This window comes from Pieris rapae, chromosome 18, assembly GCF_905147795.1.
Source record: "Pieris rapae chromosome 18, ilPieRapa1.1, whole genome shotgun sequence".
NCBI classification, from domain to species: Eukaryota; Metazoa; Arthropoda; class Insecta; order Lepidoptera; family Pieridae; genus Pieris; species Pieris rapae.
Window position 1 is genome coordinate 9,092,749 of NC_059526.1, and position 16,769 is coordinate 9,109,517.

General features: G+C 35.6%; 1 protein-coding gene across 1 annotated transcript; it reads right to left on the reverse strand.

Moving 5' to 3' along the window:
- Nucleotides 1-4,533: 4,533 nt before the first annotated feature.
- LOC111001385 (ELAV-like protein 4) lies at nt 4,534-8,098 on the reverse strand. Its single transcript, XM_022271273.2, has one exon. It carries the CDS (start codon nt 8,015-8,017, stop codon nt 6,956-6,958), a length of 1,062 nt encoding a protein of 353 aa, XP_022126965.1. The 5' UTR covers nt 8,018-8,098; the 3' UTR covers nt 4,534-6,955.
- Between the last annotated feature and the right edge of the window lie 8,671 nt (nt 8,099-16,769).

The window sequence follows — 16,769 nt, forward strand, 5'->3', positions numbered from 1 at the left end:
ACTCTGCATATTCTACCACTTTGCCATCGAGAGTGTTCAGAGGAGTTGTTCGGATTAATCCCTGCGGCTGAGTTTCATCATCGGACATCGAGGCAGAATACGAAATTCCACCCGTATCACCTCGACGTCCGCCGTCAGCTGCCCAGTGAAGTATTTCCGAACCAATTTAACTTAGGGTTCTTCAAGAAAAGAGCGTAGGTTAGGAACCAATTCTTAAAGGCAGGCAACGCACTCGCGAGTCCTCTGGCATTGAGTGTCCATGGGCGGTGGTATCACTTAACATCAGGTGAGCCTCCTGCGCGTTCTATAAAAGAAATGTACTAGCTCACAGCCGAACCAGAGGTCTTGTGTTCTGCGCCGGTGAGAAGGACGCCTTACCAACTGATCGACCTAACGTCTGACCATAGACATCTATCTAGCTCATTTAACTCTTACAAAATTAATTATTTTTTTATTTTACTAGCAATTTGAACAGCTTATTTTGAGAAATCGGTGCCTGTAGTAGTTTTATGAAAATACAAATATTGAAAATACAGTAAGAACATAGCAATGTATTTTCAGTTCCCTTGAAACTGATGCTGAACTTAAATGAATGTATTAAAATGAGATCCAAGGCTTACAAGGAAGGAGTTCTATTTAGTCATCTATTCTGCAGATAGTTGTAAAAACTTATTACATACATATAATACATTGAAATGTTAATTTATTAGAAATCCAGAGCATTCATGCTACGTTCATTCTGGTATTTGAGAGTTTAAAGGTAGGTCCGAATGCAAATAATTAATCCTATGAGTATTGCTTTTCTATTATAATTCTATTACAAGGAGGATTGAAATAAAAAGAAGAAACATCGGGTTTTTTATATATTTAGAACAAGAAATGTATAGTTACAACCATTGAGGATATTAAATATCATATTGTAAAAACTATTGTAAAAAGTGAAGAGAATGTGACAATTTTTTCTTTATTTATTTTCAATTATAATTAATTCCAATAAATTAATAATTATAGACACAGAAAGTACGTGAAAATATTAATTAATAATTACTTAAAACAGCCAAGTAACGACTACAGATGTAAATATTTGGTTATTAATGCCTTATTATAGGAATGAGTATCTTTTTTAAATTTCTAGACCGAACTTCAAAGTAAGAACGGCTGAACGATTTACCAAAACGCATTGTATTTCATCTTGACACTCACACATGGGCTGTGTGCGTTACAATGCATGTTTGGCAAAACGTAGGCTTACAAAATATTGGGAACAACATTTAGTCTAAGATGACACTAAAACTGAGTCAAATTGGAATTTAAAATCTACAAATCTTATCTCATTCGACAGCACTCAGTACTTTAAATAATATGAATAAGCTAAAGCACGCCAATTCAGGGTTGCACCAACTTGTTACTTTCGGATGAGATGAAATTCTAGTCTGTGCCATCTACAAAGCATCAGTAATTCCATGAAATGAGAAGACGATCAGGTTTAGCCTCAATCTTAAGATGCTACTATTTCTTGTGCAACACAAATTTCTCCACAAAAGCTATAATGTAGAAGAGGTAACCGTTTAAACAGACACAATAATATAAACACCTAATCACGGTCGCTCAATCGCACAACCCTGTCCGCCATTTTGGATACAATTGCTTTTAATTTTACGACTAATATGAGGCTAGGTTGTGGCGACTGCGCTCCGCTACACCATATTATTAATATATCAACTAAATCTGTTAATACCAACACAGACACCTACCTTATCGATAATCATAAATAGAAGAACAAAATGCGAACATTTAAATACCGGAAGATCTTAAAGTTTTTTTTTTCAAAATTTTTTAATTTTGTAAAATACGTATTCGTATCAAAGGAGTCAGCGTAAAACAGGAAATCGGCTGACATAATAATCTTTATAAATATTTCATTGCTTCTATACTTTGGAGTTGGTAAAATACTTAGAGAATACTCTGTCGAGATCTAAATTATTTTACGATGCATTTTCTAATTATAATCTAGTTTAAATCGAGCCGGAAATGGGGTTCGCTTGACACCTTTGTCCTGCCGCTGGATACGAATGAAGACTACAATTATTTACTATTAGGTATCACATACTACGCTGCATAACGTTTTGGTCGGTTCCCATACCGTTTATCACTACTTTACCCGTTTTAGTAGACTATATATGTTAGGCGCGATCACTTTGAACTTCTAATCAGGATTTCGGACGTTAAAAAAGGATTAAATCCTCGCACCGCTTTGCTAATTTTTGTCGTTCCCGCGCCTAAAATGTATAATCGGATATTATTCAGTTCAAAATATATTTTTTTCTTGATTGAAACGAAATGGGAACGAACCGATATGCAGAAGAGGAAACAACACCGAAAGTAACCTAATAAATAGACAGTGAAATCGTTATTACTTGATATTTTAATTTATATTTTCTTACTAAATTCGAAACTATACGGCAATTAAACCCAATGTCTCGAGACCTGTTTATTTACTTAATTATTGCAATCTAGTTTTTCCTTTGCATCTTCGTTTAGTTTTCCACTTCAGTTAATTTTTCACTGTCTATAACGTTTAGCAGAAAATATTAGGTTTCGTTAATAATATGGAATACGCATTGAACTTTGAATCATTTGAAAGCTTTTAATAAACAAGGCGAATAAATATTTTGTACTGACAGTAAAATTTTCTATTTGGCTATTAAATTTTCAAATAAACTCAAAGTTATCATGCTGTGTATGAGCTATTACGTTTTCAGGCACATATACATATGTAATAGTGAGATTTTGTTTTGCCGAACTAATCCTCATACAGGCAACAATAGATATTCAGGACGACATTATGGTGAATTATATCAATTACAATGATTAAAATATGTACTGTCCGCAGATACAAGGGAGATGTGGTAGGGCTATATCTTATAAAATTATCACGGAAATATCGTAATCTATATACTAGAGAAACGGATCCAAAAGACGAGGAAGTACGCGATGAGCAAACGTGTTCTACTTAATAATTTTATAAAGATATAGCCGTAGTCTGCAGGTGCAATTGTCTAGCGGTTGACATGTAACACATTTAATCGATGTCTCGAATTAAACGTCGAAAACGTTTCGATTCCTCAAATGATAAATGCAATTGATTGAGCATTTGACTAGACATCGCATTCGAACCGAACCATTTTCCACGTTGTACTTAATTAGTTCCTATGGAAGATTTCATGGTTTCTTTGTGTCTTAACTATTCCGAATGGCGTATGTCTCGGCCACCGATTGAGTTTTGTGCTTATGCCCGAGAGTAAGGCCATTCACATTCTCACATCAAAAAGCTAACTGCGTAGAAAATGCTACTACTGCCACCCTTTGGACTCTTTCACGCATTGTCGTCGGAATTGTATTTAAATGATTCGCTTATTAATAAACCGGCCAAAATATTTTGTACGCGTGTTACACAGAACAAAGAGATAGAAATGATATCTGAGTGAAATGGAACGCGGCAGCATCGAAGGTCCACAGACGCACATGCCACAATATGTCAAAAACCGCGCCAAAGTAACACGTAAGCCAAACTCTCACATGGCATTTCTACCAAATTCTTAAAAAATATATCTTTCATTCTGTGGTTTTACTCTTACTCCTCTTAATTTAACATTCGCCACGTGTATTATTATTTTTGCTAATTTCACAGCCTCAATGTTAATTAGCCTATGCGTATTAGTATTGTTTCGGGATTGCCAATAATTATTTTAATTATTCTTTATCAATTTCATAAAAAATGCTTCAAAACACCGTTCAAAAAGTAGCCGTTATGCTATTGATAATATAAGTATGTTTATCCCTTGTCACTCGTAGGCTTTCTTCAGACATTATTTTATCTATGAAATACAATTGAAGGTGCAACAACTGTAACGCAATCCCCGATTTATGTCTCTTGGAAAGCTGGTTTTAAATCATTGTATTTAGCAGATAAAACAGTCAAAGGAAGCTTCTATTACTATACACACCCTTGTAATGTTATATAATATATTAAAGTGACCATGGTGGTTTAGAATCTTTCACAGAGATCAATAGTTATAAAAGCTACCTTTTAACTATTAGTAGAACGTTTTGCAAGTCGGCCGCTTATATCTATGAAGATATGAATTACAGTAAATTTTAAAATACATATAAAAATATCAAGTCAATTATATTGTAGCATATCTACCCGTGTGGTTAAAAATTCACATTTATAATTATTATTGCTTCTCCAGTTTTATTCTAAGACCAGGCCCGCGCCTTCTACGCTATTGAGCACTATTCATAATTTATTATTACCATTATTATTATTTTTTTATTAATAACATCCGAAAAGTAGGGGAACGCACAAAACATTCTACTAATACATAGTGACGTCATACGTTACCTACCGAGAGCCTAACCAACACTTCGATCCAAAATACATGTCATTTTCACAATTATCATTATTTATAATCTAAAAAGTCGATGAGTTATTAAATACTTTGGTGTTTTTGTTTCGATTTAAAAGTTTAAACGATAATAGCATGAAATAATATCGAATGAACTGAATCAACAAGAAAGCAATCAGATTATTTTGGTAAATCAATTCCTCACACCATTACGTGTTCCCAATACTTAAGAAACGAACGCCACGTGCAATTCTCCTAATAAATTATTAAATAACCTTATCGAACCACAATAATTTAAAACACATAATATACATTAAATAAGATAAATGCACACCTCAGATATACAAGAAAAATACAATTAATTGCACATGCACTAAATTAATGAGTAAATCTAACAAATAATATCGAAAAATTATGATTAAGACTTATCATCAACATTAATTCGACAACTATTCCATACAATTGTTATATTACCACCGTCCCGATGACTAGAATAGTTGAAATATTTATGCTGAGTCCGAACAACACAAAACACAACAACTATTAACCTAAGACGGTACTATAATATAATAATATTAATTAATTATTAATTCAAAACTTGTGCTTCACACCCCAAGCTCATCTCACACCGCTCTTTCCATTAAATTAATTCAAACTCACGTGAAACGAATCGCGCGCTACCAATCGACGACGTCTGTCATTAAATGACATTGGCATTGATATGCCAGAGACAAGGACGCCATTATCATGTTTCGCTTAATTCAAGAAGGTAACTCTCAATTTTACTAAATCAATACAAACATCTAATAATTTAACGTATTAAGACTAAAATTGAACGATAAGCAATTTAAGCTGCGGTAAATGTAAGCGAATTTCTTTATAAAACAAAGTTTAAAAGTTGACTTGCCCGGTCAAACTAAGTTTACAATACTAAGTAAACAAACATCTTTACCTCTTTATCCACGAAGACGTGAGTCTACCGACCTCTTCGAGTTATTTATTTAATATATTTTTATTAAATTACTGGCTATCAGTTATTGCACGTTTTACATATAATAAATATATAAATACTTGTAAATTTTTATCTCCATCTTTGGTATGTAATGAGTACCTATCAGTTATTAGTTAATATTCTGAAATGTTTACAAAACTGTTTTTACATATATTATTATGTATATACTTTTTTACAAAAATCGTAGGGTCGTTAGGACGGCACGATATTATATCTATTCAAGTTCGATGTTTCTTAGGTCTTTGTCGGGTTCAATTTGTGGTCGTCAGCGTGCTGACGCGGACGAGACGCGGCGAAAACTATTTTATATATTTTTATCTATTTACAAATTTCCATTTAAACTAAGACAATTACAGCCTACTTCGAATAGACGCAGGTTCGCATCCATACATTAATAGTAGCAGGTACAGATCATATGTTTAGACATCGATTTTTAACGACATCATTAAAGTACTAACGCACCATTGTTTCGCGTAAGAGCGAGAGAGCCGGCCCGTGGATGTCTCGCTCCCGCGAGGCGAGCCGTGGCTCCGCCTCATCCGGGTTTCCTCCAGAGCTCAATCGATTTTCCTCATCTTTGTGTGATTGCGCATTCCGAGTGTCACCTAGCTCTTGCGATTGAGGCGTCGCAAAACTTTTCAAAAACTACTTAACCTACTCCGCCGGCGAGCGCGGGCTCGCTCCGATGCTGAACACGGAGCTCAGGTTCGTGAATACGTAGCCCGACGCCACAAAGGGCTCGTCGACGGCGTCTGCTCCAGAGATCTTTCAAGTTTTATTTTTAAAATTTTATCAAAACCTATCACAGTTTTGGATTAGTTCTCATCCTTAATTAGATTAATATATGATTAAAATATACGTATAGATAATATATATTTCCAATCTTTAACAATAACACTATTTTAATTGGTTGGGCCGGCCCGAATCCTACCTATTTATTATACTTGTGAGCGATAGACGCGGAAATAACGCGACTCTATCGTTATTTGGCAATTCGTCGATTCGAGACCGAAGTTAGATATGACGCCTAAAATGGAGCATAGCATATTATTGCTAATTACTTTATTAATAATCGAAAACTATTTCTCGATAACCACAACCTTTCATAAGCGAAGTTGATTGTCATTATGTTATTGACTATGTAATATGTATGGTTGTTGATCAGCAGCATTTGATGCCTCCATCTTAACTTATTATTGCGCGCTCGTCCCATTCAACGACCGCCATTTCATCCGGGCATGCGCAGAAACTTTCCACCATCTTGATTTCCGTAACACTTAACCCACTTTTTCTGATAAAATGGCGACTGTCGAACAAAGAGATGAATGAGCTTAATCGAATAAATTACAAATTACATACAAAATGACCGCTCTGGTCGTCTTATGAGGAAGACACACGATTGAAGAGCTCCTTGTGTGGCCACGGTCCTGCGAAGGCGGGTATCCTCTAGTAGTGCTGTGTGTAGTGATGTATGGTTGCGCGCCTGCTGTGTCTGTGCCGCCCTAGCGTCCGGCTAGGCCGTGTCTGGAACGACTTAGATAGTCTTGATCTTATTCGTCTTGAAACTGACCTGCAGAACTCTGTTCCCGAGGGTGTACCCGTTGAGGGACTGGATAGCGACGACCGCCTCATCATAGTTGGTCATTGTGATGAATCCGTATCCCTTGCATTTGTTAGTTTGCAGGTCGCGTATAACCTTAACACTCTGGACGGCACCGAAGGGTCCAAACAATTGCCAGAGTACATTCTCTTCAGTTTCTGGAGCCAGGTTGTAAACAAAAATACACCATTCCGAGCCCACGGCGCCGGGCAGGACCCCGCCGAGCAGCTCACCCGCCAACGGGCTGTAGCGTTGGAGACCTTTATTGATAGCTAATAAAGACTTGCCTGAGCTGAATCGTCCAAGAGGGTTGGGAAAGCGCAGCGCCGCTGGTAAGTAGGCGGCAAGCGGCGCTAAAGCCTTCCCGTTGTTGCTTGGATTGTTCGCGAATTTTACTGTGATCGGCTCCGATGCTCCTTTAGGCACTGTTCCGTTCAATTCTTGAATAGCTCGTTCTGCTTCGACGCGCTGGTCAAAGCGAATGAATCCAACTCCCTTAGACAAGCCCTGTTCACCACCAGTGAAGGGCCTTCCGCCTGAGTTCTCACAGAGTATTCTAGAAGTAATAATTCTACCGTACGGACTAAATAGCCGCTCCAATTCTGACTGTGTCATAGTTTTTGGCAGTCCAGAAACGTAGAGATTTGCGCCTTTGATGGCCTCGCTGCTAGGTCGAGCGTAAGATACCTTGATTGTTTTGTTCTGAAGTCTGAGGCCATTGAGAGTGGCGATAGCTTTTTCAGCGTCTTCAGGGCGGTGGTAGTTAACAAAAGCGTACCCCAAGCTCTGCCCTCCACCGTGCAGTGCATGATTGAGGGCGTCCGGGAACGCCGCGCCCTTATTCCTTATCAGTTTGCAGGACTCCACTTCGCCGATGCTGGAGAAAAGGCTTCGGATCTCTTCCTGGGTCATGCTCTGTGGCAAATAATTGATGATGAGGTTGGTTTTGGACTCCTCGCCGGAGCCGTTCTGTTGTTCACCGTCACCCTTCGACATGGTGGCTTTAAATCATAAACGGAAAGAACGAAAGGGAAACAAAACGCGGTAAAATAAAACACGGCACGTCCGTTTCGGCGGCCCGCGCGAGCGATATTGCGAGGGTTGAGGGTTGGCCGGCCGCGCATGCCTTGCTCTATCGATTGCGCCTTACATAACCCCGTTCGTTCACCCCTCCCGGTTGGTATAGTGTCCGAAAAAACCAGATACAACGCAGCGGCATCGATCCAGAGCCCCGGGAACAGGAACTAGACGTGGCACGGGATATTCGACCTTATTTTTAAGACAAAGGATGATTAGCACCTCCCGACCTAAAAAGAGCTGGATTCTTGATATTTCAGCTACGTTCCGTGACCTCAAAGATATCTAGAGCGCTCCTAGGTACGTTTATTACGTTCTAACGTCGAGAACAATGGTTATTGTTTTCTTAAAACTGTGCCAAATGTGCTTGGCAAGTTGGGATGGCATTATCGGTTTAACTTTAATGAGATATGTGCCAAGTTATTATGTAAGCTATTCTTGTGTAAAGTGTAACTGAAAATAAAAATTATCATTGTAAAGTATTAATTCCCAGGAATGCGTAATGTTCCAGTTTATATATTATATAAGGGTTTGGGCACGTAACAGCCTGCACTTCTACAAACCTCGAAATACTGTACCTTAAGTATAGAATATTCATTTTTACAACTTTAATTTTAGAATTAAAGTCCTACAAATTTAATTATCAGTAAGTGTCGGAAACATCCGGTTATAATCTTTAACACAATGAGATAATACAGCATCTCATGTAACAAATGTTATATCTGTCTAGTTTAAACAGATAAAATTAAATAGTACTTTATATGATTATTATTTATTACAATCTACGTACACGAACTTACTGAATTTATCATCTTTTTTTCTTTGGCTTATTAATAGACATGAATTACTTAAAATTAATCAGATTACATGTTGTTTACTAAATTTAGACAAACAACAAATGCGGTACAAATTACTAGTAGTTGGATCATCATAATGCCTACTAATAACAGAAATATCTGACGTTTTCGAGTTCTATAATAGTTCACTAAATGACACAAAAGCTTTTTACTTTATACGTAGGTGTTGTAGTAGAAAATACTCGCTCTAACATTTGCAAGTTAAATTGCTGAAGAGTCTTACTTAAGCGGCTCAGTAGGGTTGCTACAAATGCAAATATTATTATTTGATCGTTATTAAATTAATTTTTCAGGTTTACCCCATCATAAATAATGCTATATATGTATGTTATAAACATATATATTTATATATATATTTTTTCTAACAGGTAAACATACAAATAAAACATATACAGGATAAAATAAAAACTCCAGGAATATTTGCTAAACAGTAAACCACTAAAACAGCGGATTAGGTATGAGAAAGACACTCAACAATGCTTTCTTCAAAATTTCGCTTTCGAGCGATCTCTTCCAGGCAACCACTGTATTATCGATATAAAAAGGTTTTACACACAGTGTAAATACTACTAATCAATTCATAGAGATAAGGTAAATTAATTTTGAGACATTTTGTTCATTGAGATTCTGTGATGATGGTCTTAACATCTTATTGCATTGCTGTAAATAGAGTGTAAATTGAATGAATGTAAATGAATGTAAATCTATCTTATGGCATAGAAAATAAATCAAACCGATGGCAGGCTCACATTATGTTAAATACTGCCGTGGGCATTAATAATGTCAGATAAAAATTTACGTAGAGCATATAAACAGGGCAATGGCAGCCCTATCAACTGACTATTTGAATGCTAATCGCGGCACTCTACCTTCTTTTATTATTTCTCATTGTTCCTTTATTTATTCATAAAATTCTAGCAACTCTTTCTGATACTCTCTTAGGTGTTAGTACATTTTCTTTGACAAGCGTCTAGGTGTATACAGAATTTAAGATAAAAAGTCTATACAACTTCTGGTTTAAAACGTTTTAAAAAAGTTTCCTTTTAAAACTTATTTCAATTACCAGCACCCATTTCAAGCTTATACCCTTATTGCCACTTCTTCCTCATTGTTATTACTAAAGGATATTTGTTTTCCTGAATAGGTATATTTTGTAACTCTAATATATGTTTTCATTCTCTTTGTCTTCGTTAATTTTTACACCCATATCAGAACTCGCCTTTCCTAGGGACGCAACCATTGCTACGCATTTTATAGGAGTTTCTGCCAGAATAGTGATGTCATCAAGCCTAAGATGACTAAGATGTTGTTAATTTTATGGCAAATCTCTTATTCCTAAAATTATCATTATTATTAGTTCGTTGATTACTCAGGTCTATTTGTTAGGTCTATGATAATTAGTTTTTTTTTCATTTTAAAATAATCTAAGGCATCTTTTTCCTAATAAATACCTTATGTTTGTCTTTATATAGTAGGTATGTGAATTTTGGTTTCAGTCTCCTTAAGACAAGATTGTGTTTTTTGGAAATTCTAATGGCTTGCCACTTAAGTTGATGTTGATAGTTTAATTGTTTGTCATTGTTTTGTTTTTATCTTGGTTTATTATGAGCCCTAATTTTACGCTCTCCTATTTCAGTGTGTTTATCATTTCCTCTTGTTTGCCACAAATGTTGTTTCAAGAATGACGAGTTAGCCTCCTCCCATTTACCGTGATTCCATGTGCTGGCCAATGTATGTTATCAAAAGTAAGCTGTAGTACCGCAAAAAAATGCTTGGTGACAGAGGATCTCCATGTATTACTCCTCGGCAGATTGGTATATTTGTTTATCTTTTTTCCAATTTTATTCTGCTGGTACTTCCACTAGATGTTTTTAGTACTTTGATTTATTTTTCATTTCATTATTTCAGTCAGCCAGGGCTTTCCATTTAGAGGTATGAGAGATCGTATCGAAAGCTTTAGCGTAGTCGATGAAAGCTACGTATAGTGGTTTGTTGAACTCTTTATGTTTTTCTATTGTTTGTTGAAGTAGTAGTATGTAGTCTGTTGTTGAAAAGCCCGAACGGAAGCCAGCTTGTTCTAATGGTTGGTGTTCATCCATTTTTGGGGATAATCTGCTTTTTAGAATAAATGTGAATAATTTGTATACACTTCAAAGAAGTCTTATCGGTCTATAAATACCTACATCTTTTGGATCTCCTTTTTTGTACAGTAATGTTATATCGGAGTTCTTCCATTGTTCTGGCACCTTACCAGTGTCCAGGATATTGTTTTATATCAATCCTAATTGCGATATAAATATAAATCTGAACTCGTAGGTATTATGTGCACTGCATTCAATAATTTGAGGTTCAATAGATCTATCTAGTTTTCCACCTGTTTCACCCCACCTGTGGGGTTGCCCACACCCCGCCCCTTCATTAGTGACCCTAGCAACGTATTGGGATTACAGTCAATATTTAGTATTCAATTTTTCATCATGGTATACAAAACCAGCTTTCCGGTTAAAATATATACATTGGAATTTGAATTATTTGCAATGTGAGAAACATTCATTAAATTTTATGAATAACATAACAAACTGAAAAGAAGTAACAGTTGTGCACATTTAAGAATAATCTAGTTTTTTTTTTATAGAACAGGGGGCAAACGGGCAGGAGGCTCACCTGATGTTAAGTGATACCGCCGCCCATAGACATTCTCAATGCCAGAGGGCTCGCGAGTGCGTTGCCGGGCCTTTTAAGAATTGGTACGCTCTTTTCTTGAAGGACCCTAAGTCGAATTGAATTAAATCAAATCTCTAGAAAAGGTTTTGGGTGTTATAGCCAGAGATTCATGTATATGTATCTATTTGGTTCACAATTTTTCTTAATTGTGAATCCAGTAGATACAATAACATATTCTCCTCCTCATATGATCCTCAAGATATTTTAGGTGACCTCGAAGTTGTTATAAATATATGAATTGTACCTATTCTATGAAGAGATTTGCAGGCGGAATCCATAATTTGGCGAATGCATGACGTATAAATCTGTTAGGATCGCATTGATAGGTGCGCCTATCGGCGGTCGTTGGCCTCGGCCCGGGAGAGGGTGGCCATCCTGATTATATTCGACACTGTTTCCATTATTACACGATGCGTTATTACATGTTACGACACCAGCTCTTATACACAAATGTCTTGAATTCCTCATATTTCATATAGTATGGTCCAGGGGGTAATGGAGTTTTGTTGGAAAAGGATATTTTTATCAAATCGTATATTATTGTTCTTCATATTGTTATTTGTGTCTTTAGAATACTTTTACACATCAGACGCTATATCGCTATATGCACATATTATATTTAACAAACTGGGACACATAAGAACCTTAAAATATTATTATTGAATTAAAAATAAGATTGCAGATTATGTTATATTAAATTATATTATATTTCTTATATTTTTATTAAACTGAATTGTCACAATGGGAATATACTCATTCCTTGTAATACTGAAAAACGGAACAACCCTAATAAAGACGCTACCAAACTAATTTCAACCTTAACACTACGGGTTAGGTTCGTGTTTTCGTAGGAGCAGTAGTTTTGCAAAATTTAATATTATATTTTGTAGGAAACTCGACCTTAAATCAATGCACTAAATGTTATAATCCCACAGTGAGGTAAGGAATTCCTTATTACGAGTGCGCGGACATAAATCGTAATACACAGCTGATGTTTTTAGAAGTAGCGTCTACAAAACTCATTAATTTATATCTATATAAGAAGGCTATCTAATACACAAGAAGTGTGTATGTTTGTTGAATGTTAACAATGTTCATTATTATATTAGAGTAGACATTTGAAATAAAAAGTAAATTTAAATAGATATCTATTTCGTGTTAGGATAATAAAGCAAGTATTGTAAGTAAAATACGTTGTATTTAACATACATAATATGAATTTTTTAGATTATAAGAATTTAAGAAAGGTGGGGCATGGCACAAAAAAGGTTGGGAATCGCTGATTAAAAGAGAATTACAGTGTGGGATCTCATTTTTCTTAAGTAGTGTTCATTGTGCGATTAAAAGAGATAGATCAGTAGATGTTTTATGTGAAATATAGTCTAATTTATTTTTATATACAAAGCGTTTAAGGTTTTAAGTACTAGAAATTTGAAATAGACTTGCTATTTTCTTTGTTTTAACAAATATTGAATGGTGAAATTGTTAACCATGATTCGTGTTTGGAAAATGAAGCAATCATGAATATCGTGGAATGTTTGGAATGGTATTAAACACTGAACTACGATGTTGTAACCCCTTATGTCTAAACATGAATCAACCCTACGGTAATCTCTTGCATATATCAAATTTTAATGCAAATAGCACGCGAACATTGTAAGGCATTTTAAATAAAAAATATACCAAGAATCTGCTCATTGCTTTGAATTGTTTGATAATGTTATAAGCAAAATATTTTAAATTTTGACCTACTTTTTACTTAATATTTACAATATTATGTAACATTTTTTTAAAAATAATAGGGTAGGAGGCTCACCTGATGTAAAATGATACAGCTGTTATATTGCTAGAGGGCATCACCTACCTTCTAAGAATTGGTAATCTCTTTTATTTAAGGAAGTAGAATTTTTTCGAAAATACATCGGGGGTTTTACATTATGGTGGTGTACGGCAAAAACTGGCATAAGAAACGCTCAGAGAATATTTTGTATTCTGCTTGATGTGCGCTGATACCTAAAGCTCAGCTGCAAGTATTAATCCAAACATCTCCTGTGAAGGGTTCATGCTCCGTGGTAAATTCAGAATATGCAGAGTGACCGTATCAACATCTCCACGCAAAGCCAAGGGACCAAGCCGCTCGGAAAGTGACTGGGTCGTCGACTTTCGGTCGGTTTCCCTCCACCTACTCCACTACACCAAGCTTTTAAAACATAAGGCCTATTTAGCCTTTTCTTTTAAATGACTGCGAATCTGAACTCAATATGTCAAAGTATGTATGTATGTATGTATTCCGACGGTAGCTGTGGCTTTAAGGATTATCTTAGAAGAGAGAAGATCGATAAAGACTGCCTTTTTATCGGGAAACCCGCAAACTTGTGTTCTCCTGGGTTTAAGTTAAACTATATTAACTCGACCCCAGTCCGCGACTATAGCAGAATTTCAACAACTTTGTTCTATTTGATCGAAAACTGTCTAAAGAGAAGTCGCAGTGCCATCGTTCGCAAAGCAATGATAAATATCATTGATATGCCGAAGAAACAGTTTGGGGGACGGGACACAGCTTCGTTGTATCGTTCACGGGTGTTAGGTCGGAATATACTCCGTCAATGTTCTATTCAAACCACCTTAGAGTCAGACATTTTGGTAATGATTTAAAAAGTGTACCATAGACACTTCTTCTTCACTGGGCTATTGAAGTGATGCTAAGTATCGTCCGATACTGGCATTTATAATAATCTAAGCGCGTTCGCCCTACAAATAATTAAATTATTATTATGTAAAATCTCTAAGCATGACTCTCGCGAAACTTTTCATGACGCTTTATACTGTCAGTTGTTTTAACCACACTATGTATCTCTTTGTTTAGGAAAAAGGTTCAAAAAGCGCAAAGAAGGGGCTGCTGTCCCGTTCTCAGGGGGACAGACACACGCGACAAACATGTCCCGACTATATTTTGCTCGCCAATTGTGGAGACTTTCCGGTCATATAAAGTTGGCTCATTTGTTGGAAACATTTTTTTACATTAAGTTTCGAATTTTACAAGCCACATCAAAATAGTCAAATACTAATAGACTAGAAGAAAGAAGTATTAAAAAATATAGGATATAGCTGCATCATTCTTGTTATTGTTGCTTTCCGCCTAGGATATGGTCATTATTTACAGATTATACGAGAAGATAAATTAATAATTTCTTTAAATTGAAATAAATTTAATATTAGTGGCATTACGAACTTTTTAGGTTGGGGCCTCAAATTTATGTTTCTGTCACATGATCATTTATCAATCTAATAGGCAAGTAAGTGAAGCCTTCTGTGTCTGTCATATGCCGCAGCCGTTTTTGGGTCTACGGCAAGCTGTTCTCCGCCGTCCTCACGTTGTTTTCCTTCCCTGTTCGAGCAAACGTTAAATGCACAAGAAATTCTATAGGTGCACAACCGGGGCTCGAATGTACGATCTCAGCGTTATGTCAAACGGTTATATAACGCTGAGTCCTATTTACGAAATGAATTTGAAAATAAAGTCCTTTCCATATTTGATTCGCCATTTGTTCCGCATTTGCGCAGTTATAATTAGTTTAGACAGTGTCTTTTATCTCCCTTCGCCAGGGAATTGGTTTACCCTATACTCAAAGAGTTGTTTCTTTTTAATTTAAATTTTATTAAAAACTAGCGGACTCGACATACGTTATTCTGTATCCTTAATACAAAATTTCAAATAAAAAGAACAAAAACTAAAAGTAACTGATTGTAAATAATCTCACCACATCACATTTTTTGGTCGTAGCATTGTTAATGATAATATCAGCATGATAAGGTCCATCGATCAACTTTAAAATTGTAACTGTCTAATTTTCGTTACGTTAGTTAAGTAAATAAATGACGTAATGTTACGTTTGCTGTTAGTTACGTTTTGTTATATGTACCATGTTTTATTTTACGTTGCACAAAAACAGGATAATTATATCCTCTGTCTATCTCCTGGTTTTAGCTACCTTCCCTCCAATTTTCAGCCAAATACAGCTCATTCGTTCTTGAGGGATAAATAGTGTAACTAATACGACTTTCTTTTATTATACATAGATGTTAAGGCTTCACGTACCTTTCTAGTTTTTGGAACTCGTGTTGTAAGCTATTACTAATAGTTAAGTAATAGCTTACAACACGAGTTCCAAGTAAGTAAGTAGTAAATAAGTTCAACTTAATAATGTTTATAATTAAATACGTTGTTGCAAAACTTCGCAATGATGCAAACATGCAAGTTTTTTAAATGGAAACCTCGACAGAATTAAATTGATCTAGTCTAAATCAACTGTTTTTTATTTACAGAATATAAAAAGTAAATATTTAACAATCTATATTTCTATTAATTGTATAATGAACAGAATATATGTAATAAAAATTGACAATTCACCGACTCCTATTCCATATCAAGGCTGGTTCAACCCTTCATTAGCATTTTAAAACGGGGGTCTCTCGATCATTCACCCCGCAAATTGTCGTAACCCTTAAGTATTATGAGTAAAGTTTAATATCCCTTAACTAGTTCAGATTTCTATCAAAGCACGCTTGACCGGCAAAGGCATCAGCTGGGCTATAGATTGTGTCAGATTGCATTGTGTTTTTTTTTCTTTTATCAAAGTTAAGTGCGGCTGTCAAATGTGTGAAATCGGATTTATGTTATAAATTATGAGATAATTGTAATCTGTTATTATTCTGTTTATAGAATAATCCAAAACAGTAGGACAACTTGTGCAATTTGACTTGAACTAGAATCTTAAGGATGACATAGGATTCCTAAGACTTCTATAATATTCGTAGTGCGATAATTGTTATTATTTGCTTGTGTATCAGACGGCCTAACATTTTTCAATACTTGCAATTTAATAATAGCCTCGTAACTAACTCTAGTTGCATGCAGTTTTGGCAAGCTACGCTTCCTCGTCACAGTTCAAATGTATTATTATACAAGCCAAACCAAATCAAATAATATCTTCGTAAGGTCGGTTTTTCTGTAACAATATCTGTTTGACATTTTCTAGTACGTACACGTGAAGTTTTCAGACAAGAATAACAAATGACCCACAATCCAA